Raw genomic sequence first — 27,389 nt, 5'->3', positions numbered from 1 at the left:
TCCCTGAGGTGCCTCCTCCCACCCGAGACCCGAGGCCTACAACTGAAGCAATCAGAGCTTGACCCCAGACTGCCTGATCAGATGGTAAATCATAGGATGCAGACCAGGTGTGAGTGGTGGTCAGTGAAGGGAGAGGTCAGGATACACACCTCTCTCTTGCACTTAAACCCTCTGACCTTTCCCCTCTGTACCTGGACACCCCTGACCTTTCCCCTCTGAGCATAGACCCCCCCCCCCGACCTTTCCTCTCTAGACACCCCTGACATTTCTCCTATGGGCATAGACTCCCCTGACCGTTCTTTCTTTACACCTAGACCCCCTGACAGATTTTTTTAGAATCCCCAGGACGCCAAACAATTGGGTGTCACCCATCGCAGCAGTGTAGGGATCGTCTAGACACCTCACTCTGTCAGTAGTGTGTATTCCCATGTTGGGTCTGTGAGCAGGACTCTGCTGGCTTAGCTAATGAAGCTGCTTGAACGTAGCAGTGATTCACAGTGGTGATGAGCTCCTTGGCAGCACTGTTGCTCACACCCTGTCTGGCGCTCTACCTGGTGGCCATCAGATGTGGTTGGAATAGGTGCTGCAGCCACAGATAGATCAGCTCATTCAGGGTATATCAGGCAGCGCTCTGCTTACTGTTTGGGAAGCAATTGCGAGCCTGCTTGTTGCAGCCTGGCGTTAAGTAACAAAAATGGCGTTAAGCATTCCCAGGAGTATTCCATGGTTTATCATGCACCATTTAGTACTAAGTAAATGGACAGAAAGAGCTTTGTGAGAAAGTTTGAATCCAAAAATTGAACATGTCATTAAAACTCACTGTCCCCTTAACCTATGCTACTTAACACAGGAAACGTCTAAAGGCAAAATATTCCCCAAGTATTTGCAGGCCTTCATGTGTCCTTCGTGTTTCAGTGTCATGTAACTGTGTTCCCATGTGGGAATCAAAAGGTTAAAAGTAATTCCTCAAATCCTTTTATAACATTTGAGGATTTCCTTTCTTTTTTCTCTTCTCTTTTTGCAGTTGTGTTCCCTCCATCTGAAGTGTGACTGGGAACACTGGGTAGTCCTGTGCACCCCTTCCCAAGCCCACAGGTGCTGCCATGTCAGCGACCTGCTGCCTCCACAGCTCAGACAGGGCTGATGGCTTCGGCCAGGCTTTTAAGTTGGGGTCATTTGGCTGGGGCCTTATTCACCCAACACCACAAGAAAGCCTCGTGAGAGGCTGGGCACGGACCAAAATTATAGGCTCATCTTTCCGGAAGCTTGTGGCTGTTGGAAGAAGATATTGTTTTTCATATTAAGGCCCAAACACTTAACTTGCCAAATAGTTCTGTTATTGCTTCTTATGTTAGTTTTTTAGACACCCTTCTTTTTTTTTATTTTTTTAAAGATAAGAAGTGGTATGGGGATGAGTGTGAGTGAGAGCGTACATTTGCTCGGAGATAAATTGCTGGGCCCGGACAGCACCAGCTCTGGAAGAGTGTGAGGCATTAGAAGATGCACCAGGCAGAAGAATCTCCACGAGCAGTGCTTTCTATGTAGCTATCAGCAGGTTCCTTAATGGTTTTATAACTGTAAATGCTGTCTATGCACTACTGAGTGGGAATAATGAGCATTAGTTAAAAGAGGCAAGTGAAGAAAAAAAAAAGTAAAACAGGACATTAAGTGCTTTTCTTTTGTCTCCTGGCTTTAAACAAGCCACTTTGCTGCAAACCAATGATCCTGCCTTTTTTTTTTTTTTTTTTTTTTTGCCAGGTTAATAAAAACAAGAAGTGGCGCGAGCTGGCAACCAACCTAAATGTCGGCACTTCAAGCAGTGCAGCGAGCTCCCTGAAAAAGCAGTATATTCAGTACCTGTTTGCCTTTGAGTGCAAGACTGAGCGAGGGGAGGAGCCCCCGCCGGAAGTCTTCAGCACGGGAGACACCAAGAAGCAGCCCAAGCTCCAGCCGCCCTCTCCTGGTAAGTGGTGGTGCTGCAGCTGTAGCGGCGGGCGAGCCGGGGACCCCGCCCCCATGGAGTCCCTCCCAGGCTCTTAAGAAGGCCGCTCAGAGTAAAGCAAGCAGAGCAAACTGGGATCTTAGAGAGCCAGGGGTGTTCTCTTCTGCCTCGTCTATTTAATTAGACCCCGTTGGCAGTGCTTAAGGGAAGAAAGACTAAAATTGGGGGTCTTGTCATTTCTGGTCAGCACTTTGAAGGCACGGTTCTTTTGCTTTACCTTTTTTAGCCAAAGTAGACTTTGGAATTCTGAGTTTTATACCTTTATTCCTTATACAATTATTTTAAAATATTCCATCTAACCGTCAAAATAAGTCTCCCCAGTAACCTGTGCTGATGCTGGAAACGCCACTCTGTGGACTTAACGGCCAGCTTCTACCAGCTCTGCCTCTGTCAGAGACACTCCGATTTGTACGTTAACAAAACGGAATTTGGACTTAGTTTTTAATACCCCTGCCAAGCAAGTTTCTGCTTGTAGGGAATTCAGCAAACTGTCAAGATAAAGGTCTATATAGCCCTCTTTCTAAGAAAGAGTAGTCCAGTTAACTTTGACCCCAAGGTCAGGAATCTTAAAATACCGCTTAGGAATAATGGTGATTCACTTAAATTCTCATAAGCAAAATCATATTGATGATACCTGCCTTCTCTCCTATCTCTTCACTCAGCTGTTGGAGACCCTGCCATTCTTTCAGCTCTCCCGCTAGCTTTTGTTCTGCCTGTTAGTGTTTCAAATTTGATATTACTGGATCATTATATTCTGATAAATACGATATTAGAGATGGGAAGAAACTTGCATCATCCTTAGTTCTGGGTGGTGACCTCACTCAAGTTAAATTTGATCATTCTGTTGTCTGTTTCTGGCCGTGTCCAAGCCCTGGGGTGGTCCATGCTTAGTCACACTGTCCTGCATACAAGATGGGGCTGATTGTACCTGCCACTTCCCCCGGCAGAGGCTTGCTCTGCGGTCAGATGATCATAGCTCATTGCCAGTATTTCTTGAGCACTGACAGTGTGCCAGACGCTCTTCTAAGTGCTTTAATCATTTAATCTTCATGTTAGCCCTGTGATAAAGATACTGTTCTAAAATCCCTGAGAGAACTGAGGCACATAAAATCTAAACAGACTGATATACACTAATTTGTATGAAATAGATAACTAATAAGAACTTGCTGTATAAAAAAATAAATAAAATAAAATTCAAAAATTCGATAAATAAATAATCTAAGCAGACTGGCCCATTATTGCTAGTGAGTGGGAAAACCGGGCCTTGATCTCAGACATCTGGCTCTGGCATTAGAGAGGTAGGTGTGCCTACTACACCTGTGTTTAAAGTAGCGCTGTAATCGGTAAACTGTTTACACATAGGACGTGGTATCTGTGAGCCAAAGAAAGGAGTTGTTTCTCCTTTAATTATTCCCTCTAGCTGATATCTGGATGGCGATGCCAATATCTAAGGCCACTTAGAGATCTCAAATAAATACTTTTTAGGCCCAAGGTGCACTTGTAATGAGCATACCTAGAGATAGATCTGTTGGTTCTAAATACAAATAGAGAAGTCCTCCTCTCTAACCCCACCCTTAAAGATTCACAGCCTTTGCCAGTTATGGTGTACTTTAAAAACGGTGAAATCTAATTTCGAAAATCTCACCACATTAACAAGCTGCCTGTGAACAGCTCTGAAACTATTTTTCCAAAATAAAAACCCGGTGGGGTGTAGGGACCAAAGTGGCAATGTCTGCACAGATCTAAAAGTATATTTTATTTGCCAGGAAAGAACTCATGTCACTGAATGGTCTGCACTTCTGTATGGAGAATAGCTCTCCCAGTGTGCATCAGCTTCAGTACAAGAAATCCTGCTGAGGTATAGATAGTTCAGAAAGTACAGGGCCTGTTCTCTTAACAGTCAGCTCTTTCCTTTCCCCCCTTTTTTTTTTAAACTACCGTTTTTATGGCAACATTATCGCTTTAACTGCACAAAAGAGCTTGGATTGCAGATGCACTTCTGATAATACATTCTTCTTAGTGGTCCAAATGGAGCCCAAGTCCTGTGAAACAGGAAGCAGGGGAGGAAAGCTTCCTGAGTCTAGCCATTCAGCCAGTGCAAGGCCTGGAAGGCATCGTGCAGGGTGCACGGGGCCAGTCTGCTTGGCTCATGTGCTCTGCACACCACTCAGCAAGAGAGACGGACACACGGACTGGGCAGTAGGGCAGTGAGTCACATCAGCCTCTCAACCAAAGACCAGGCATCTCCTCCAGCATCTGTGCATTGTGGCCTCTTTGATTCCAGACCTATCATTAAGGAAAATGCCTCTGAAACATTTTTATTGTCAGAGAAGGGAAACCAATTATTCCCAGGTATTTGCCACGTCAGGGCCTCATGTACTACAAAATTTTTTTTAACTAATTTTCAACCAATGTTTGTGTTCTTTGAAGTCGGTTTTTCCCATAAGAACATAACTGTAGTTTATTCCTTACGAGTACATCCAGGCAAACAACTAAAAGATTCCTAAGAAACATTCTAGACGGTTTTTTCAAATGGTCATTCTGAACCAACTTAAATCCTAAGTGCTAATGACTTAGCGTTCTAAGTCATCCCTCTGTAGTCTAGTTTTGATTTGATGCAGCTGATACCGATCTGAAATTCAATCCTGTCAGCCCCTGAGAGGTATCACCCCTTAGCCCCGGGGGCTGCACCAGGATCTTCCTTGTTGAGTGGCTGTGTGGTTTCTCATGCCAGAGATCCAGGTTGTGTCTTCCGGGGACTAGAGTAAGTCAGCCAAAGGAAGGCTCCTGAATGAAGCCTGAGCAAGGACTGGGGGTGTGGTTGCATCTCTGAGGTGCCGGCGGGCTCTTGTTATAACAGACTGTAAAAGTTTGTGGAGATCTAATGAACGGTCACAGGAATCGCCTCCCCAGGTGGCCTGGGCCCGCCTGTAAGCTAGAGTCGGGGAGGGGCGGGGAGGGGACCCGCCTGGGAGGAGTGCGGGGAGGTGGCAGGAAGCTCCCCTTTCAGTTAGTAAGTCTGTAACCAAAAACCCATCCATCTTTGCTGGCAGGTGGCTGACTGCATTTCTATTATTAGCTGACGGGTGATGTCACAGAACTTGTCATGGATTGTCATGGATCCAACTAGGGAATCCTCAGTGGGAAGATAAATGAGAAAGGGGCTCGGGTTATAAACAGAGGCGCCCTCTGGGTGACCTCTGGTCGCTGTAGACCTGAGACATATCAGCTATTGCTCTTCTCCCCACCCTACTTCCCGTAACCCCAGCCAGAGCTGGGGCACCGGGTTCATGCTGTGTAAATTATCTTCCCAGCTAGGAGTCTGGCTGTACAGTCTCAAGTGTGTGGATGCACTTAACCTTCAGTAACCTTTGCATTGTTTACTTTCAAGTATACATCTGTAACTTCTGGCACAAGGTAGGGATATCCTGGAGAGCCAGCCTCCTGGCTGCCTTCTTTTGTTTTTTTTTTTTTTCCTAAAAGGAAAGGAAAACACACTGGCAAGAGGGGAGAATTTTTCCTGTTTTTTTTTTTCCTTCTTAGCTGTAAATGTGAATACTTGTAAATAAGGGTCACTCTGAGATCACAGCCTTGTGAGCCATGTTCCACAGAAGATGTACAGACTGCTGTACAATCTGCTTCTTGATTTAAGAAACCAGTTATTCCTCCTGCCAGCTCTATGGTGCAGTCATATGTGTGGGGTTATCCTTATACGTTTGTAAAAGACTCTACTTTTTTCTTTTATTATATCTCCTTTTTAAATATGCATTTCCAGGGTTTTACCAGAATTTGGTTTGTAAGCATGAGTTGGTAAGTTTTTATTTTAAGGTATCTACATCTAAGAAGATACCTCCTTTTGAAGTTAGTCTTCCTGGCACCTGTGAGAACGTCCCTGAGTCACTCCAGCCCTGGGCACCCAGGGGAGATATTACGGAACAAGCTCCCCGTTGGCTAGCGTAGTCGTCAGTGTTCATTCTCGACACGGCCAGGACCCAGGACCGGGCAGACCTGGCCTCGCTAGCAAAGTCTGGACTCAGCTGAGGCTTTCTGAGGAGAAGCAACAGGCTCATTGCTGTTTCTTACGCCTTTGTAGCACACTCCGTAGTCTCCAGTGATTTGTTCAACTCCGTTTCCTCTAAAGTGTGGGTGGTGGTAGCTGTGGTGAGCCTTTGGAACTCCATAGGAGAGGAGCTACGGATAGTAATATACGCAATATTATTGTTTACAAGCAGCCATTAATTCTGTGTGTTAGGGTTACCGTTCTGAAAGTAGTCATTGTAAACTGTATGGGGGCAGGAATTCTTGTCTTTTTCCGTCTTTGGTGCATCCAGCTGTAGAAAACAGCCTACGATATAGCAAGCACTTTATTCATTCAATTAGTAGTTGTTTAATTAATAAGTGAAACCAGTATCTATTGAACATCTAACATGCTAAAGACTGTGATCAATGATAAAGCAAGAGCCCTTAAAATATTATGTTTTCAGGTGGGGTTAATTATTTGCAAGAATCCCACTTAAGTTTTTAAAAGATCTGCTCAGTTCTGAGCTCTGTTATTATAATGTAATTATAGTTAAAGCCAAGTCTTGTAACTCTGATACTGACATTAAAGAACTCCAAACCAATATGACTTGTGTTTTGTAAATAACAAATAAGATTTCATAGCTCTAAAGATGACTGTTAATGACAGCATAGACATATCCAGACATTGAGAAGGCATTGAAATGATATAAAGCTCTGTATTACTTTGTATCATTGCTTTACAACGTAAACACTTCTCATTGCCTAAGACCCAGATAATTTTTCTAATAGTCCATCAAATTGATATACCAAACTTTTCATCCCATTTTTCCTTATTCTCAGATATTCAGATTATCTCCATTATAAACAACACTGAAATAAACATTTTTCTGCCGAAAGCCTTCTTTATATTAGATTATTTTCTTGGGATAAAGCAATTACCCAGTCAAAAGGTATAAATATATTTTATGGCTCACATCTGAAGTGTGTTGCCAAATAGTTTACAAAAAAAAAGCTTTTACTAATTTTCACTGTAAACAATGTAAGAGCAATTAATTTTACTACATTGTTACCAGCAATGGATATTGTTACTACTTCTACATAAGATGATGTCTTATTTTCTTTCCTTTTTTTTTTTTTCAATAACTATCAAGGATGAGCTTACTTGATAACCTCTAGATTTTCCCCCATTTTCTCTTGGTACTACTACTATCAGCTAACTCAGGATCCTTGCAAGGTCCACAGACTCCCCAGTCAACTGGCAGTAATTCCATGGCAGAGGTTCCAGGTGACCTGAAGCCGCCTACTCCGGCCTCCACCCCTCACGGACAGATTACCCCAATGCAAGGTGGAAGGTATGTTGAAACATCTCGGTGAGCCATACAAAATCAGATTTGTCTATTTTCATTTTTCTGGAGCAAAGTTTTTATAGAGACAAGCAATGGTGTTCTCTAGTGAGTTTTGTAAATATTAACTACCACTAGTTTTATTCATATGCTTTACTTTGGATGGTTTTTGCAGGTACAGATTTCAAGGTTGGCTTATTTTCTCAGTAGGTGTTTGGAGGTGACTAATGCTCTGTCGTTAAGCTTTCATGTCTCTCATCTTATCAGAAGCAGTACAGTCAGTGTGCACGACCCATTCTCAGACGCAAGTGATTCATCATTCCCAAAACGCAACTCCATGACTCCGAGCGCCCCATACCAGCAGGGCATGAGCATGCCAGAAGTGATGGGCAGGATGCCCTACGAGCCCAACAAGGACCCCTTTGGAGGAATGAGAAAAGGTAAATGCCGAGGGGCCTCTGTGCAGAGTTGGTCCAGAGGGTGTTCTTCTGTCTGCCATCCCATGACTGATTCACTGATCCATTCGAGACATATTTGAGTCCCAGCTCCCCAGCCTACTAAATTTCTGGCCTTGGGCACAGTACTTAGCATCTCTGTACATCTGTTTCCTCATCTAGAAATGGGGATAATAATGGGCCACAAGGATTAATTGAGTTAATGCACGTAAACACAGCCCTTAGAAGAGTGACTGGTATGTATTGTAAGCAAACGTGCTCCCAGTGCAGCCTGGAGTTGGTGTCATGGTCGTCATGGCATGACCTGGGCATGGGGCTGAGTGCCAGGTAGAATGCTGGTAAACCAGACGGTCTACAAACAAGAAACAAAAAGTAAGTTAAACTACATATATATGATTAAGGATGGTGGTTGATGGAAGGAAGGAAACAAACAGGCAAGAAAGGACACAAAGAGCAATGACGTTGGGTGGAGGTCATGGAAGGAGGGGCATCTCCTAAGGAGGATGGCGGGGAGGAGAGGGCTCAGAGGAGCTGTCAGTTATCTGCTGAGACGTGGGGAGTGGGAGTAAGTTGGGGAGGAGCCAGGAGTTGGGGAGGCCGAGGCAGGAGCGGGGCTGGTGTGTTTGAGGAGGTGCAAGGCTCCTGGGCACAGAGAGCAGGGGGCAAGCTGAGCACGTCGAGGCCGACGGGGCAGAGCCTTTGTGCCTTCCTGGGCATGTTGATGAGTTTGGGGTTTTATGCAGGAAGTGAGGTGACTGGGTTTTTTGTTAAAAATAAGTAAGTTAATAACTGGATATTTATGGAGAACGTAGTGGAGAGAGGTGAGGGTGGAGATGGGGAGACCACTGTCGTAATCCAGGGAGAGGTGATGGGTTGGAGTCAGACCCCAGCAGGGAGCTTGAGAAGTGGACCCACCCGGTATATACGTTGGGGGGTAGAAACAACAGGATGTGCTGATGGACTGAACGTGGGGAGAAGAACCAAGTGATGGTGACTGAGAGGGTGAAGATGTTACCACCTGAGTGTGGGCAGTTGGGAAAGAGAGGGAAATAAGGTTGGCTGTTACTACCTGTGGTGTGGACATCTGGAAAATGAACAAGCTAGAGAAGGAAATCCCGAGTTGACGTGTGGATAAGTCAGGGCGGTAAGTTGTGGAGTGTATGTCTGGAGCTGGGCAGAGCGTTGGAATTAGGTATAATCTTGGAGAACGAAGCAGAGAAGTGGTATTGACAGCTGTAGGATGGACGAGGTCACCGAGAGTTCTCACTAACATTAGCGAACACCCAGGGTGGGTTTCTCCTTCGTGGGTATCAGCCCCCAGCACTCCCGTAGCCCTGAGACTGTAGCCATCTAAGCCCGTTTTAGCTCCTCCAGTGGCATCCACGTGCCAAATGTTGTTGGCACACTTCCAGATGCAGTTGAGTCCTGTGACATTGAGGCATGATATGAGTATTTTTTGAAAAGCCTACAGAAAAATGGTGAATAATATTTTTATGGAAGTACTTATTCTGGGATCCCTTAAATAATAGTACTTTTGCTGTATTTAGATGTTTGGGGTACATGAATTTCTTGATACTGTCTTGAGTAGAGAGAACCATAAAGCCCGAAGCCTTGGCTTTCACAGGTATTACAGAGCAATGCAAAATAAAAATGAATAATCTCAAATTTTTAGATGTTGGGCATATTACCATTTAATTAACAAATGAGATTGTATTTCATATGTATTTCAGATATCTGTTATACAAAGCAAGATAATCTATAATTTTTCCTTTCAAAAGGTTTACGAGCTGCTTATTCCAAGTAAAGATTTTGCAGAACATGCAGTAAATCCATAAGCTCAGAGATTCGAAAGCTCTGTGAGTGTGGCGTTAGCTGTCTTCCTTAGTGGTGTGAGACGCTAGAAGGAACACGTTGTTAGTGCTGTTGGTGGATGTATAACATTTTTAGACTCTGAAAATATGACAATAACATGGAAAAAATAATGAAGTTTTGGAATCTGGTTTCAAAAGTTATTGTGAAGTATTCCAACATCCTACCCATATGCTATGTTAGACAGCAAGAGTTCTATTTCTTTTGTTTCCGTACGCCGCTAATTGTTTTATAATGAAAATAAACATGGGAGTGGGGGGTGACTGGATCACCTGGCTAGATACTAGGTAGCTCTACAATGTGTTTTCATCAACCGTGTGAATGGTACAGTGGTTCAGCGGGCAGCTCTGCCTCGCATATCCCCAGTCTATTTCAGCTCACCTGCTACCTTACGGTACTGGTATATTTAGTATCAAATTAAAGCGGATAAGCAGAAAACCCACAGGAAACATATTTTCTTACAGCCCTACCCCCTGTATAATGAAGTTTTCCATTCCTCGGTTTGCCATACTGTGGCGGCGAGCTTGGTGGCACTCTGATTTTTTGTTGAACGACCAACATCAGTGGCCATCACACTTCCTGTTGTTGGTGTCGGTATTGTCGCTCCTGCTGCCGACCTGTAGTGTGGTGGTGGAGTAGATGAAAGAGCCCAGTCTAAGACTCAGCAGCCCTGAGTAGCCTTGGCCCCGCCTGTCCACCTGCCTGCCTTCCCCACCTACTCACTTAATTCATCACTGATTGAGGGATTGATTGATTAACTGCTTGTAAGTGAACAATAAGTGAATATTTATATATTGTTTAACTTAACCGTGTTTTTATTTTTATTTTTATTTGGCTGCGTTGGGTCTTCGTTGCTGCACGCGGGCTTTCTGTAGTTGCGGAGAGAGGCCAGCGGGGGCTGCTGTTCGTTGTGGTGCGCGGGCTTCTCACTGCGGTGGCTTCTTTTGTTGCAGAGCATGGGCTATAGGTGCGTGGGCTTCAGTAGTTGTGGCTCGCGGGCTCAGTAGTTGTGGCTCGTGGGCTCAGTAGTTGTGGCTCGTGGGCTCTAGAGCACAGGCTCAGTAGTTGTGGCTCGTGGGCTCTGGAGCACAGGCTCAGTAGTTGTGGCGCACGGGCTTAGTCGCTCCGCGGCATGTGGGATCTTCCCCAACCAGGGCTCGAACCCGTATCCCCTGCCTTGACAGGCAGATTCTTAACCACTGCGCCACCAGGGAAGCCCAAACAGCGTATGTTGAATATTTATTAGCATCTACACATACAGTCCTACTTATTCTTTTTAATGCTCTAGCAATGGATGGTTTATTTCATAATATTTTGCTATTATAAATAATGATGCAGTGATTATTGAAGTATGGCTGTTTTTTCACACTTGTAAGAGTGTTTCTGTGAAATAGATTCCTAGAAGGAGAATAACCGCATCAAAGGATAAGAATTCTTTTTTCATTTACTGAGTATCTTCTACTATTGTAACAAACTATCCCCAAACTTAGTAGCTTTAGCAACAACACTTGATTCTGTCTCACAGCCTGTGATGGGCGGGGTGGCCCTGGGCTCCACACGTGCTCAGCTGGGGCTCTGAGGGGCCGCCGTCCACTGAAGCCTGACGGAGAGCTCTGCTGAGCTGGGGTGTCATTTGAATGGCTGTGTCACCTGGAGGCTCTGCTGGGAGCTCCTGGAGCTGTTGGTGGGGGCCTGCTCCGTGGGACCTTTCCACAGGGCCTCTCCGTGGAGCTCCTTGGGCGCCTCGTGACATGGTAGACGGGTTCCAGAAGGAGCACTCCAAGAGTGCAGCCTCACTTGCAGCCGCTCACAACTCTCTGCTGCATCACATTTGCTGGTGCCCAGCCTCCTAGTGGGTGGGACGTCACAAGCTATGAACGGAACACCCAGAGGTGTGCTTCTTTGGGGGGGTCACCAAAATATAGCCTATCATAGCAGGTATTGGCAAGTTATACCAATTTAATACTCTTAACATGAGCATGTGGGTCCTCCCATATCAAGAATGATTATTATCAGTGGTTTTAATATTTGCCAATCAGATTGGGAGAGGGGGAAAGCCTCACAGTTGTTTTAACTTGGATTTCCTTAATTGTAAATGAGATCATACATCTTTCCATATATTGAGCGGCCATTTATTTGTCTTTTCCTGTGAATGTCCATCGACGTGTTCACCCATTTTTTAATTTGATTGTCTTTTCCCTTATTAATTTTTAAGAACTCTTTATGTTAGGGAATTAAGTTATTTAGCTTTAGTTATCTTCCTTATTTCTGTCTGTCTGTTTTTACATCTGTAAAATGGAAAGTAACCTCAAAACTGGTTCTACTGCAGGTTGATTTAAGATCTTGTAAGATATAAAGTACGTGAAAGCACCTTACAAAGCAAAACACATTCTACCAGTGTCAGGCTTCACTATTTGCACCTCTCTACCAGCCAAACATATTTTATCAGCCCACAAAATTTTAATCGGCTTTTATCCCATGGAACATAAAAGTAACCTTCAGGTGGTGGTAGTACTGTATATCAATTAAGATTTGCATTAAAATGTTTAATTTGCCTACAGGCTAGTTTCTGGGCCTGACCCAATTCAATTTCCTTCAGGCTCTGAGCTAATGCTAATTTGCATATTTGACCTAATTGACACTCTACCCCTTGTTAGAAATAGTTGTATCTCATCCCTTCTTGAGCTGTTCTTAGCTCCCTAGTGATTTTCTTCATCCTGATTTTAGAGTGAGTCAGCGCATGGGTGGTTATGTTAAGGTTTTCACTTTTTTTTTTTAATTTTCCTAAAAGGGAAGGGAAGTAACTCTCTCTCTATATTTCATCTCTTCCTTACAACCATTCCATGAGATGATATTCCCAACCACATTTTATAGACAAGGAATTAAACTTAGAAGTTCAGCAGCTTACCCAAATAAGTATGGATCTGGGCCTGTGTTCGCTTCCTGTATTACTGCATAACACAAACTTGTGGCTTAAAACAACATACACGTATGCCCTCGCAGTTTCTGTGGGTTCTCAGCTCACAGCAGAAATCAAGCTGTCAGCCGGGACTCCATTTCTTCTGAGCTTGTTCAGGTTGCTGGTGGAATTTGTTTCCTCGCAGTTGTCGGACTGAGGTCCCGTTTTCTTATTGACCGTCATCTGGGGCCTTCTCTGCTCCTGGAGGCTTCCGTCGTTCCTAACACATGGGCCTCTCAGGCCAGCGGGGGAGAGTGTCTCCGACTTGCTCGTCTCTCACCTCTAGATGCTGATTTAAAGGGCCCATGTAGGTGCTCTCCCTTTTGGTTAGTTCAGCCAACTGATGAGTGACTTTAATTACATCTGTGAAATCCCTTTTGCCCTGTGATGTAGCATAATCCTGGGAGTGACATCCTATCCCATTCGTAGGTTCTACCCACACTCAGAGGGAGAGACTCATACAAGGTGTGTACGGGGGTGGGGAAGGGGGACCTCAGGGTCCATCTTAGAATCCTGCCCCAACAGGGCCCATCTTGACTCCAGACCTTATGCTCTTTCGTCGGTATTGTTGTCTGTCGTATTAAGGATAACAGCAATGACTAGAAAGGGATGTTTGGGCCCTTTGGCTTTTGAAAGTGCTTAATTTTTCGTCTGTTCCTGAAAATATTGCAGTGCCTGGAAGTAGCGAGCCGTTTATGACGCAAGGACAGATGGCCGCCAGCAGCATGCAGGACATGTACAACCAGAGTCCGTCTGGAGCGATGTCCAGTCTAGGCATGGGGCAGCGGCAGCCGTTTCCCTATGGAGCCAGTTACGATCGAAGGTGAGTGTTTCCTAAGAGGAAGATGAGGTGACTCACTAGAAACTGCCCTCCTCACACACACACTTCTGAGCCCTGGGAGCCGATGGAGTTTCAAAGGATTGTGCGCGTCAGGTGGCTGCCTTCAGTCGACGACTGTCACAGGACTGGGGAGAAGGACCTTGTCCCCAGGCCACCAAGTACAGCTGTATTTTTATTAGCGAGTGCCCAAAAGCACAAATGAGAAATATGCTGGGGCTGGGCTGGCCAGGGCAAGAGTCTTCTCTCTCAGGATGCAAGAGCCAGGGCTGTCACCACACCGAGACTGCCGCCTCGAGCCTCCACACCTGGCTCCTCCTGTGACCTCAGCGCCAGCCTGTCTCCCAGAGGCCGAGGTCTGGGCAGTGGTACCACACTGGGCTGCCAGCAGGCTCAGTGGTAGTGGTTCTTGGTAAGGTCTTCCAGATGTTGTTTTTTCAGTTGTTTCCACTGTGAACATTTTAAACAGGGAGGGAATACTTTGTTCCTTAATAAACATCTCTGAGAAAAGCCAGGGCAGCTTTTTTTTTTTTTTTTTTTTTTTCAGGACAGCATCTTGATATTAAAATGGCAAGTAAGGTTGCACTACTGGCCCAGATTATTTTAATAAGATAGAAGGAAAGTCATTGAAACGTCTCTGAGAGGAAGCTCCCTCCTAAAATAGTGGCTTAGGGTGGACTTCTTTGTGTGAAGAAGGCTCCTGACCTTGGTCCTTAACCACGGAAGCCCCTTCCCTTGGTTGGCATGTTCATTACCTCCCTAACGGAGAAGTGCTCAGAAACAAAGGCTTCGATTTAACATTTTTAAAGAAAACCAGTGGAGGTGCAGTAGAAGGCTCCTTTTCTAACTGTCGCTGCGCGGGCAGTTCTCAGGACAGGCAATGGTTTCCATCGTTTCCTTGTAATCCCATGTGGCGAGGCCTCCATCCACACTGCTCCCCTTTCCTCAGTACACATGCTGTAGGTTAGGTAGTGAGGTGTCCCTGGTTTAACACAAAGGAAAAAAGGTTTGAAAAATCACTGTTTTACCGAATAAGGTTTCTTTCTTGCATTCTCTGTGAGCCTGGTTCTTGAGTTACACAGCCTCACAGGCTCAAAGCCATGTGGTACTTTCTAATAGTGACTCAGGAATCTCGACTTCTTATTCTGACCTCCTAGTGAAGGTTTATTTGTGAAATCTGCCTTAGTCAGTTACCATTGTGTGATGTCTAGTGTACTGGATCAGGGTTTTACTAAGGTTTGGTTTGTTTTTGAGGGTCCAGGAAAAGCTTTTGGTGAGGGTAGGGGGTGAGGGGTAGGCTGATGGGATTAAGCGGAGAACAGTCATCCTGGGACATATATTCTTAAAGGAACCCAAGCAAAGATGCTTTTCTGTTTCTTCTGGAACGCTTTCTGGAATAGTGCGTGGCCTGGGTTTAATAGTCATTTGGGCTCTACCACATAAGGATTTACCTCATTAAGTTTTCTCTTCTGAAAAGTGTTACTTGTTCAGCTGAAATTTTATCCATGTCAATTATATTTTTTTCCTCCTAACTGTAAGCTACCTTCTAGATATCCATGTCATTAGCAAAAACTTCCCATGTATCTGTTTTACATGTGATATTCTAAAAATTCATTTATTTTCCTTCTTCTTCTCACTCCTTGACCAGTTTAGGAGTATATTCAGTCCAAGTATTCTCTTTCTTACAAGATTCAATATACTAACTACACCAGCTTAGTTTTTAAGTTTTCGATTCATTGCTCTTTTAAACATGCTATTTTTATGGTATTTATAATTTCTCAATATGAAATAAATGTATTGCTCATTCCCATTTTAAGATTTAATAGACGTACTTAAATCATCCCTGTTATTCTTTTTTGTAGCCTTATAAGGTCATAGGACTTTGAAATTTTGAGTAGTTTTGTCTATACTTAGTATCATTTGGATTGATTTTGAAGTATCCCTTTAAAAACTTGCACATTTTATATTCACGATGAGAAAGTAAGACATATAAACATTTTCCACCATTATATGCCAATGTTCTGGTACTCCTAGAAATACTGCTTTGATTCTTTGGTTCTCCTGTTATTTCTTTTTTTTTTTTTTTTAGATTTATTTATTTATTTATTTATGGCTGTGTTGGGTCTTCGTTTCTGTGCGAGGGCTTTCTCTAGTTGCGGCGAGCGGGGGCCACTCTTCATCGCGGTGCGCGGGCCTCTCACTGTCACGGCCTCTATTGTTGCGGAGCACAGGCTCCAGACGCGCAGGCTCAGCAGCTGTGGCTCACAGGCCTAGTTGCTCCGCGGCATGTGGAGGGCTCGAACCCGTGTCCCCTGCATTGGCAGGCGGACTCTCAACCACTGCACCACCAGGCAAGCCCCTCCTGTTATTTCTTGCCCTCGTTAATACCTCACATCAGCCTGTGCCGTGCCCTCCCCGTCCCTCAGTGGATGGGCGGGGCCTCTCTTCAGAGGCGGAGGGTGGCTCCGTCCAGCGGGGCTCCTCCCACCCACCGGCCAGGGATCGGCAGCGTCCCCAGAGTGGGTGCTGCCACCCCTTCTGCTGGGAGCTGAACTGCTGCTGCAGCTCCCAGCGCCTGTCTGGAGGGTGCAGTGGGGTTTCCAGAAATGGACTCTTCCTTCCTCCCTTGGCCTGAGGTCCATGGTAAGTGAAGTTCTCTTTGAATGCCTCATTCTAGGCATGAACCTTACGGGCAACAGTACCCAGGCCAAGGCCCTCCCTCAGGACAGCCAGCATATGGAGGACACCAGCCGGGCCTGTATCCACAGCAGACGGTGAGTTGGCGAGCGGCATGCACCTCTGTGCTTTCTGTTTAAAATTCAAACTCGTACTACTTCTGGACAGTTTTAGGAAGTATAACAAAAATGACATATAACAATCAGGTTATGTTTGTTTTTGCTAAAAAATATTCCTAGGATTTTGAAATCAGAAAATTAGAAATAGCTCTTGAAAATATAACATGTCGTAGGAAGTTAAGGACATTTCATCCTTGTAAATAATAAGCCCAAGTTCAAGTATGGTTTAGACATATGTGTGTTCATTTTAGCACAGAAGTTTGTCGATATGTTTTAAAGAGGATATGTAGGGAAAACAACTTAAAATATTACTTACTAATAGTGAAAGTTGATTTGTTTTTAAGAGTAAGATATTAATGACCGCCTATTTTCACTTTATAGGATAGGTGTTAGGTTCATGCTGTTTACACAGCGCTGCAGCTCAGAGATGGTGGTGAAGTATGTGAGGTAACCTTGCAGTTATCGCGACCAATGCAGAGGATTGCACAATATGCTATGGCTTTTCAGACACAGGAATTTACTGTTTCTAAACAACTTTTCAGGTCTAAGACCTCTTGTAAAATAGAAGGGATTTTAAACATTAATTTTATTGGAGCATGTTTCTACAGTGAATTGTATTATCAAACCAACTGATCTTAAACAGTTTTCAAGTAAAGTGAAAGAACGCTAATTAACATATGAGCATCTCCCTCCCTCCCTCTCATCAGGAGCTTCCCACCCTGATCAAGTGCTGGAACCCCCGGTGTCCCTGGGGAGGAGAGTTAGGAGCAGGGCTGCACCAGCCCTGTCCTCAGAGGCTTTCATGGAGAATGTGACCCACACAAGCTGGAAGTCGGGACGGGGCCATGGAATGTCAGGTGTCAGGGGGCACAGGTCCAGTCTGAAGAGCCAGGTTCTGTGTGGAAGTTTTTCTGTAAAGTTAGGCCCAAGGAATCTGTTTAACCCAGGACCCCTTCGGGCTGGCCCTCAAAGGGCTCAGTCCCTTCCGATGAGGTCTCTCTCTACTTACGGAAGTCACCCTAGTGCATCCCCAAGCCCTTGTTCAGCACTGCCTCTGTGGTGGTCACCAAAACCATACACTCCCCAAATTGCAGTCCTGGAAAATAACCAGGCGAGAAGGCTTCCCCCCCCGCCCCCCCGCAGAAAATTTGAAGCACATGAAAACGAACCGCAGAAGCTCCTTCAGAGTACGTGACCTGGTTTATGCAATACTGAATATAGTGCGTAAATTGTTAGTCCGTAGATGTTGTGGGAGCTTCCCATATTCATTTGGAAATGCACATTCCACCAGGTAATAACTGTTCTGCATAATTCAAGTGTGTGATTATACCTGGAAAAGCACATCAGTATGATCTGTCTTTGTGTGAATTTTCAGAATTACAAGCGCCATATGGATGGCGTGTATGGGCCTCCAGCCAAACGCCACGAGGGAGACATGTACAACATGCAGTACGGCAACCAGCAGCAAGAGATGTATAACCAGTACGGAAGTTCCTACTCCGGACCCGACAGGAGGCCCATCCAGGGACAGTACCCGTACCCCTACACCAGGGAGAGGATGCAAGGCCCGGGGCAGATACAGGCGCACGGGATCCCACCCCAGATGATGGGCGGCCCAATGCAGTCGTCTTCCAGCGAAGGGCCTCAGCAGAGTATGTGGGCGACACGCAACGATATGCCTTATCCCTACCAGAGCAGGCAAGGCCCCGGCGGCCCTGCACAGACACCTCCTTACCCAGGCATGAACCGCACGGACGACATGATGGTACCTGATCAAAGGATAAACCACGAGAGCCAGTGGCCTTCTCACGTCAGCCAGCGTCAGCCTTACATGTCCTCTTCAGCCTCCATGCAGCCCATCACGCGCCCGCCTCAGTCATCCTACCAGACGCCACCGTCGCTGCCAAATCATATCTCCAGGGCGCCCAGCCCCGCCTCCTTCCAGCGCTCCCTGGAGAGCCGCATGTCTCCCAGCAAGTCCCCCTTCCTCCCCTCCATGAAGATGCAGAAGGTCATGCCCACCGTCCCCACGGCCCAGGTCACGGGGCCGGCCCCCCAGCCGCCCCCAGTCAGAAGGGAGATCACCTTTCCTCCTGGCTCTGTGGAAGCGTCACAGCCCGTCTTGAAACAAAGGCGGAAGATTACCTCAAAAGATATTGGTAAGTACTCCCAGGGCTCTGCTCCTGAAATGAATTCCTGTTGTGATCTAGAACTTTAACTTTAGGTTGGATGTAGTTGCTTAATCTCAAAGGGATGCCATTCTGTGACTACAGACCATCAGGACGTGTTTTTGTGCAGGAGCTACAGTTGGAAGCCTCTCCTATGAGTTAAGCAGTAGTGCCAGAGAAGAGCGAGAGTTAAAATGGCATTTTTACGTGTGAGTGTTATTTGTGTGAGAGGGTAGAGCTCCATGTGAGAGACCAGGGATTCCTCAGTGACTGTGGACTGTGTTTTGGGCTTAAAGATTTGATCTTAACCAAACACTCAATCTCTGCCATGTGTGCCTAATAGAACAGCTGCCAGGCTGATGAAACACTAGGGCGGCCTGAGAAGATTTGACGGCAGGTCACTCTGTAATTTTAGCAACAACATACAGTGAGTTTCCCCAGGAGCTAAACAGAAAACTGACTGTGCTATGTAGATAGATGCGTGATGTGCAGTATGGAACTTCATATGACACGATACATAGAATTGTTGTAATCCGGGCAGCACTGCTGATAGCGGCCGAGGAACTCTTTCCGTTGAACGCTGATGTCACTTATTCATCCTATTCGGAGCGTTCTGAATACTAAATAGAGATTCGGAGTATCTGGGAGTACCCAGAGTTTTTCTGCATTATTTTTGAAGTACTTTTTAACACAGCAGAGGAAATAATAGGGTTCAGTTGTATAAAAATTTTTTTCCAAAAATCTCAGAATCACTTGGCTTGAAATCAGTTGCAGTGATTAGAAAATTAAAGCTATTAAGGATGTTTTCAATCACTGGACACTAAGGATGTATATGGGGGGTGGGGAGTAAGGAGTTCTACATAGAAAGGGTACTGGAGGCGAGAGAGAGATAGACCCTGAGCACCGTGTTACGTATGGAAATATATATGTAAAAATACACGCATGTATTTGTGTGTTTATGTGTGTGTGTATAGATGTTTAAATAAATATATATATATTTAAATTTTAAAAAAATTTCTTAGTCCATGTTATACCAACCTAGGGAAACTTATGTTCCTTATTTTAAAATGAAAGCTTGCCTTTTCTACTGCAAAAGTATTATGTGCCTATCTTAGAAAATTTGAGAGCTAGATGGAATTAAAATAAAGGTGGAAACCCACGACCCCCACACGGAAGCTTGCTGTTGGCGTCTGGGCTGCCTGCTGCTGTGGGGAGTTCCGACTGCCGGAACCACGTGCTGCCACCGGTTTCCTGAGATGGCTTCCCTTGAAATTTCAGGCACATGATGGGCCTCTCCTCCCAGCCCCATATTTTGACAGATCTTACAGATCTTTTCCTCTTATCGCTCTGGCTCAAGCCAACCTCCTGAAAAACCTGAACCGTCAAAGTGCTAATACTTAGCAGCACGTTGTGTGGGCAGGAGCTCAGACAGAAGACAGCACGGGAGAATGAAGGCTTTGTATCTGAGAAGGTGCTGCTTGGAATTAAATTCTGCTTATATTCTGCGTATTCACCAGCCTTCGGAAGACGCCACCTTGAGACATTTGTGAACGGAGCAAAAGAAGACATACGGAAAGGCTCATTCATGCTTACTCACTCCCACCTCTGTTTAACCTGCGAAGCGAAAAGCTCTTCAACCACAGAAGTTTCTTAGTGCAGCTGTCACCTCCACCTAAGAATCTGAAATGACCACGTTTAACTGTCCCTCAGAACATTTGTTTAAAATCAGTATTTAACTTAACACTCTGCTTCTTTTTCTTTTGTTATTTTCTATTCTTTCATGCGTAGAGTTAGTATTAATCACATCCTTGTTTTTTCCCCCGTTTTTAGTTACTCCTGAGGCCTGGCGTGTGATGATGTCCCTTAAGTCAGGTCTTCTGGCTGAAAGTACTTGGGCTTTGGACACTATTAACATTCTTCTGTATGATGACAGCACTGTCGCTACTTTCAATCTCTCCCAGGTAAGCCAGCAGCAATCCAGCAGAGGACCAAATTAGAATAAGAAAGTGAAGTACTGCCTAATTCTTAAGCTAATGCCTCAGGTAATTAGCACTCACCAGCTAACACTTTTTTATCATTGCAGCTGTTATAAACCAACATCAATCAATGTGTAGTTGTCTGAGAATTTTGTCTGGAATAATAATTTATTTCAGTCTTTAGTATAAATACACACATACCTATATTTCTCATAAGAAAATAGTGACCTTGTGTGCACATGTGTGCACGTATATGGAATAGACAATAGTGGTAAAATTAAATTGTTGTTTAGAATGAATATTAGCCAATGGGAATTAATCCAAATGTAACACAAAGTTATGGCTGTAGTCAGTGTTGGATGAGACATTACCATACAGTAGATAGCAGTGAGGCATTACCCTATTTTCCAGGGGGACCTAACATCTTTCTTTTATTAAAAAGAAATGTAAAATTTAAAAAGAATTTTTATATTACAGAAAATGTATAGTATTGGGTTGGCCAGAAAGTTCGTTTGGGTTTTGTCTGGTATGGAAACCCGAACGAACTTTTTGGCCAAACCAATATTACAGAGAAGTCGAGAAAACAGTTTAAGAAACCCCCTTGTACCCATCATTCTGCTGCAGTAGTAGTGAGGTCATGGCCAAACTTGTTTCTTGGTCCATTCCCTCCCTTCTCTGCCTCCCTCAAGGCTATTTTGAAGCAGTCATTTACAAGCCTACTACTTTAAAAAAAAAACAAAAAAAACCCCTCCTTTGTTCTGTTCTAGTCTTCAAGTAGCTTCCAGCACAATAGCTAGAAGAGAGCAAGGGAGCAGAGGATTAGGAAAAAGGCCCAAGAGTCAGCTGGACTACAGACTTTTTAAGAAATATTTAGAAACAAAAATCAGAAAAGGTTATTTTCCCTTCTGTGTATGAACACCTCTGCTTTTGCCGAAAAAAGCCAAAACATCTAATTGCATTGCTTCTCCTGAACTAGGACCAGAATCTTCCACTTCCTCTTTCTTCTCTCATTTAAGTCCTCATTAGAGCCCTGAAAGGCAATTCTTCAGTTGATAGCAAGTATATTAATAAGGTTATAAACATTGCATGAAATCCATTTTAACAGAAAATAAGTATTAAAGGAATATATACTACCTTTGCTAGAGGAATAATTTTTCATCCTTACGCTAGGTGAACTAACTGCTGTTGAGCACACTTTTTCATAACCAGAATTGCATCAGCAATTTTCCCTCTTCCCTTGCCCTGGGAAGAAACTAAGCTTTAAGTTGGGGGCGGGGTGGGAAGGGGGCGACATCCAAACCTCCACCTGAAAAATTGTGCCTTCATCCCCTAAAGGCAAGTACTGTCTGGTTGGTCCTTGGGTTTCCTCTTACTTTTTTTTTTTTTTTTTTTTTGCGGTACGCGGGCCTCTCACTGTTGTGGCCTCCCCGTTGCGGAGCACAGGCTCCGGACACGCAGGCTCACTGGCCATGGCTCACGGGCCCAGCCACTCCGCGGCATGTGGGATCTTCCCGGACCGGGGCACGAACCCACGTCCCCTGCATCAGCAGGCGGACTCTCAACCACTGCGCCACCAGGGAAGCCCTCTTACTTCTTAATAATTGTTTCAAACCCACTTTCAGGAAACTTACAGCAGGATATGAAATTATGGTTGATTTCCATAACATCTGTCATTAAGAAATCCTTGTTCACTTACTTACCCTTTATCATCCCTAAATGTAGCAGCATGGGATTGAGGGAGGGGATCAGGCCAGTTGCTAACCATGGAGTATGTTGGTTTTCTTGACATAAACATTTGCTTAAAGGAAACAAAGATGGTTCTCATAGTGGCTTTTGTCTTTCAGCTGGAGTCATGAATAGCTAAAATACAAAAGTGCATTCTGTGAAACATTCTCATTCATTTATCAGGGACTGAATTGATTTGTGTTTATGAGCTACTACATTGCTGAAATTATCTTCTCCCCCAAATATATGGAGAATGTAAATTAGAATAACCTATGGCACCTAAGACAAAAATAACCATAAAATCCTAGAATAATAACCATAAAAATCCAGGCAAGCAAAGTTTTAGATAAATAAGAGGACAGACTCAGTTTGGGTAAATGAGTCTAGAAAATCCACGTTCCCACTCTTCTAGTCATGATTGCATTGTGTCTAAATCAGAAACAAAGGTACAGAACAGCAGAGCACTCCCTCACTGACAATATCAGAAATGTGAAAATAACAAGTAAGTTTTCATGTTGATACTGTAGGAAGGTAAACAGCAAATAAGAAAGATGGTACATGTTGGTTTGATCAATAATGAAAAATTCAGGAAGATAGTTCTAGCTGACATATGGTTTCTCTTTCCTGGCCTGGCCAAAAAGGAATCAAAACATGAAAATAATCATAGCAAATGCATTGCTAGCTCTCAGGATTTTCACCCACTCAGTCGCACCTGAGGTTATGACATGGTACCTCTTCTCTTTCTCGTCTCTCTAGTTGTCCGGATTTCTCGAACTTTTAGTAGAGTACTTTAGGAAATGCCTGATTGACATTTTTGGGATTCTTATGGAATATGAAGTGGGAGACCCCAGCCAAAAAGCACTTGATCACAATGTGGTAAAGAGAGATGACAGCCAGTCCTTGGCCGACGATTCTGGGAAAGAGGAAGAAGATGCCGAATGTATTGATGAGGAGGAAGACGAGGAGGAAGACGAGGAGGAGGACGGTGGGAAGGCGGAGACTGAGGACAGGAGCAGCATGGCCTTGGCCTCCCCCGATGCCACCGCGGATCCAAAGGAGAAGCCCAGGCAAGCCAGTAAGTTCGACAAGCTGCCAATAAAGATAGTCAAAAAGAACAACCTGTTTGTCGTCGACCGGTCTGACAAGCTGGGCCGTGTTCAGGAGTTCAGCAGTGGACTTCTGCACTGGCAGCTCGGTGGCGGGGACACCACCGAGCACATCCAGACTCACTTTGAGAGCAAGATGGAAATTCCTCCTCGCAGGCGTCCACCTCCCCCTTTAAGCGCCACAGGTAGAAAGAAAGAGCAAGAAGGCAAAGGGGACCCTGAAGAGCAGCAAGAGAAGAGCATCATTGCAACCATTGATGACGTCCTGTCTGCTCGGCCAGGGGCTCTTCCTGAAGACGCAAACCCTGGTACCCAAACCGAAAGCAGTAAGTTTCCCTTTGGAATCCATCAAGCCAAAAGTCACCGCAATATCAAGCTGCTGGAGGACGAGCCGCGGAGCCGGGACGAGGCTCCGCTCTGCACCGTCGCGCACTGGCAGGACTCGCTGGCTAAGCGCTGCATCTGCGTGTCGAATATTGTCCGGAGCTTGTCTTTTGTGCCTGGGAATGACGCTGAAATGTCCAAACATCCAGGCTTGGTGCTGATCCTGGGGAAGCTGATTCTTCTTCACCACGAGCATCCCGAGAGAAAACGAGCGCCGCAGACCTACGAGAAGGAGGAAGACGAGGACAAAGGGGTGGCCTGCAGCAAAGATGAGTGGTGGTGGGACTGCCTCGAGGTCTTAAGGGATAACACGTTGGTCACCTTGGCCAACATTTCTGGGCAGCTAGACTTGTCTGCTTACACGGAAAGCATCTGCTTGCCAATATTGGATGGCTTGCTGCACTGGATGGTGTGCCCGTCAGCAGAGGCACAAGACCCCTTTCCCACTGTGGGACCCAACTCTGTCCTGTCGCCTCAGAGACTTGTGCTGGAGACGCTCTGTAAACTCAGCATCCAGGACAACAATGTGGACCTGATCTTGGCTACGCCTCCATTTAGTCGTCAGGAGAAATTCTATGCCACGTTAGTTAGGTACGTTGGGGATCGCAAAAACCCAGTCTGTCGAGAAATGTCCATGGCGCTTTTATCGAACCTTGCCCAAGGGGACGCGCTGGCTGCAAGGGCCATAGCTGTGCAGAAAGGAAGCATCGGGAACTTGATAAGCTTCCTAGAGGATGGGGTCACGATGGCCCAGTATCAGCAGAGCCAGCATAACCTCATGCACATGCAGCCCCCGCCTCTAGAGCCCCCTAGCGTGGACATGATGTGCAGGGCGGCCAAGGCTCTGCTGGCCATGGCCAGAGTGGACGAGAACCGCTCAGAGTTCCTTCTGCACGAGGGTCGATTGCTGGATATCTCGATATCAGCCGTCCTGAACTCTCTGGTTGCGTCTGTCATCTGTGATGTACTGTTTCAGATTGGGCAGTTATGACATCAGTGAGAAGGCAGCATGTGTGAGTGAAGACTAGAGGCTCCCGTATAACTGGCTGTTTTCTGTTCTTGTTTCTCCAGTGTAGGAAGATGGAAAGAAAATCTTTGCTCCTCTGCCCCATCCACTATTTACCAATTGGGAATTAAAGAGATAATTAATTCGAACAGTTATGAAATTAATATTTGCCATCTGTGTGTATAAGTACATCCTTTTGGGTTTTTTTTTATTTTGTTGGTTTTTTTTTTTAACCAAAGTTGCTGTCTAGTGCATTCAAAGGTCACTTTTTGTTTTTCACCGGTTTTCTTTTTAATGTGCTTTTCCATGTCTTACTGCATTTTTTGGGAAGCGAATTGACTTTAAAAAGTTAGGGTAAAAGATGCTAAGATGGGAAAATTTCACCACACTGAGGCAAAAAGGTGAAAAATTATCAATTTCCTAGCTGTGTTATTCTTCAAATAATGAAAAAATTAAAACTGCATCCCATCGCCCAAAGCTCTGTGCAATAGAAACTTCTAGAGATGTAGGTATAGGGGCTCACGGAGGTGTGTCAGTCAGCAGTCAAAGTATGAAATGATACTGGTTTCTCCACAGGAAAATGGTTACATTAGGCTAGGAGCAAAAACAATGTTTCTTTAAGTTAAGATTGAAAACACATACCTGACAACGATCAACAGAAATTGCTTCCTCACCACTACCGTCATGTCTGCTGTCTGTTGTTTGACCTTCCACATGACAGTTCTTCACAATTCCTTTAATCATTTTTTAAATATTTTTTTTACTGCCTATGGGCTGTGATGTATATAGAAGTTGTACATTAAACATACCCTCATTTTTTCTTTTCTTTTTCTTTTCCTTTTTTTTTTTTTTTTTAGTACAGAGTTTTTAGTTTCTTTTTCATGATGTGGTAACTACGAAGTGATGGTAGATTTAAATAATTTTTTATTTTTATTTTATATATTTTTTCATTAGGGCCATATCTCCAAAAAAAAAGAAAAAATACAAAAACAAACAAAAAAAACAAAAAAAAAGAGGGTAATGTACAAGTTTCTGTATGTATAAAGTCATGCTCTATTTCGGGAGAGCAGCTGATCACAATTTGCTTCATGAATCAAGGTGTGGAAATGGTTGCATATGGATTGATTTAGACAATGGTTACCAGTACAGACAAAAAGAAAAAAATACAACTAAAAGGAAGAAACACAACTTCAAAGATTTTTCAGTGAAGAGAATCCACATTTGTATTTCAAGATAATGTAGTTTAAAAAAAAAAGAAAAAAACTTGATGTAAATTCCTCCTTTTCCTCTGGCTTAATGAATATCATTTATTCAGTATAAAATCTTTATATGTTCCACATGTTAAGAATAAATGTACATTAAATCTTGTTAAGCACTGTGATGGGTGTTCTTGAATACTGTTCTAGTTTCCTTAAAGTGGTTTCATAGTAACCAAGTAACAAATAGGGGGAAAACAGCCGTGTACTAACATAGCCCCTCGTTAAGAAACCCTGAGGTCGGGAGGGACCTTTAAGGGTTACCTACTTGAGAGTGGGGAGCAACAGTTTGATTTTCTCAAAGTATTTAGCTAATTAGTCTTTGTTTGAAGCGATCAACTCTAACAACATTGAGGTATGAGAATTTTCAGTGTGCATGGGAGGTGGCTGCCGGCCCTTGAGGTGAGATCCCAGGAGCTCACTGGCCTGCCAGGTTAACACCCTGCCTTTTTCTATCCCCATCTTAATTTCGATCAGAGTTCAATCTATTCCATGTTTCTCTTGTGTGCCTCAAAGTTATTTTGCATTAGTTTACTCCACCGTGTATAATATTTATATTGTGCAATGTTAAAAAGAATATGTTATATTGTATGTGGTGTACATAGTGCAAAGTGATTATTTCTATTTCAGGGCATATTAATATCCTCATATTCCTTCCTACCCGGTGCACAGCAGCTTTTTAATACTTGTCACTTCTAATTTAAACTTTTTCTTCCTGGGTCGTTGACTGCTATTATGTAACAATCAATTTCTTTGAAACGGCTGCAGAGTTCAGCTGTTAGTGGACACCCTTCTGACTCTACCTCTTCGCACCACCTTACAATCTCAGCAGACTCAGAAATTCCAAGTCCATTCGCCAGACCTGTTACCCGGGCGCACATTACTCACGATAATACATGGAAGAGTTAGACGAGAGCGCTCAGTTATCATCAGAGTGTGAAACAGGACTCCAGTGTTACAAGACAACATTTTTTCTGCAAGCGTTCTCATCATCTGGCAACTCCCACATTACTCAGTCTTCTTATATAATAAGGCAGCCAAATATATGTTGAATTTAAAACCCATTTATAATTCTACTTTAAATACATCTGCTTGCTAAGAACAGATTCTAGTGCTCCAACCTTCAAATATGGAGACTTGTAAGAGGGAACTCAATATTATTCTAATTTCTCTCTTACAGAGTATGAATAAAAGGTATACACAAACTTGGAAGTTTGTCAGTCAAAAGAGTAAAATCATTACAAAAGACTGTTGCTGTCATGTTGTTATCGATACCTAGAGTCTGAGCAAAAAGATTTTACATACGATACACAGCATAATCTCTATAATAATCCAGGAAGATTTTAGCATCCTTTCTACATTTTCACCCCAGAATGAAGACTACAGAAGCCCATGAAGAACTTACAACCTGCCTGAGATCATCTTGCCTACAAACTGAGTTATTGCTTTGTCCTAAAAATGAGTTGGTTTTTTTTTTCCTATGAGGC

At 44.2% G+C, this 27,389-nt stretch overlaps 1 protein-coding gene across 4 annotated transcripts in view; it reads left to right on the top strand.

Annotated features, from left to right (window-relative positions):
* The window catches only part of ARID1B (AT-rich interaction domain 1B), a 412,194-nt gene extending 386,167 nt beyond the window's left edge, over positions 1-26,027 (top strand). For all 4 annotated transcript variants that reach the window (XM_033404288.2, XM_033404280.2, XM_033404248.2 and 1 more), the window contains 8 exons: positions 1,759-1,963; positions 7,236-7,374; positions 7,633-7,805; positions 13,321-13,471; positions 16,164-16,260; positions 17,657-18,440; positions 20,280-20,410; positions 22,907-26,027. In XM_033404288.2, coding sequence (XP_033260179.2) covers positions 1,759-1,963; positions 7,236-7,374; positions 7,633-7,805; positions 13,321-13,471; positions 16,164-16,260; positions 17,657-18,440; positions 20,280-20,410; positions 22,907-24,631 — 3,405 coding nt within the window. In that variant the 3' untranslated portion in view covers positions 24,632-26,027. The remainder of the gene's footprint in view (positions 1-1,758; positions 1,964-7,235; positions 7,375-7,632; positions 7,806-13,320; positions 13,472-16,163; positions 16,261-17,656; positions 18,441-20,279; positions 20,411-22,906) is intronic.
* Positions 26,028-27,389: the final 1,362 nt, after the last annotated feature.

This window comes from Orcinus orca, chromosome 12, assembly GCF_937001465.1.
Source record: "Orcinus orca chromosome 12, mOrcOrc1.1, whole genome shotgun sequence".
NCBI classification, from domain to species: domain Eukaryota; kingdom Metazoa; phylum Chordata; class Mammalia; order Artiodactyla; family Delphinidae; genus Orcinus; species Orcinus orca.
Note: the sequence above shows the minus strand (reverse complement) of the source record. Positions and strands in the feature narration are given on the sequence as shown.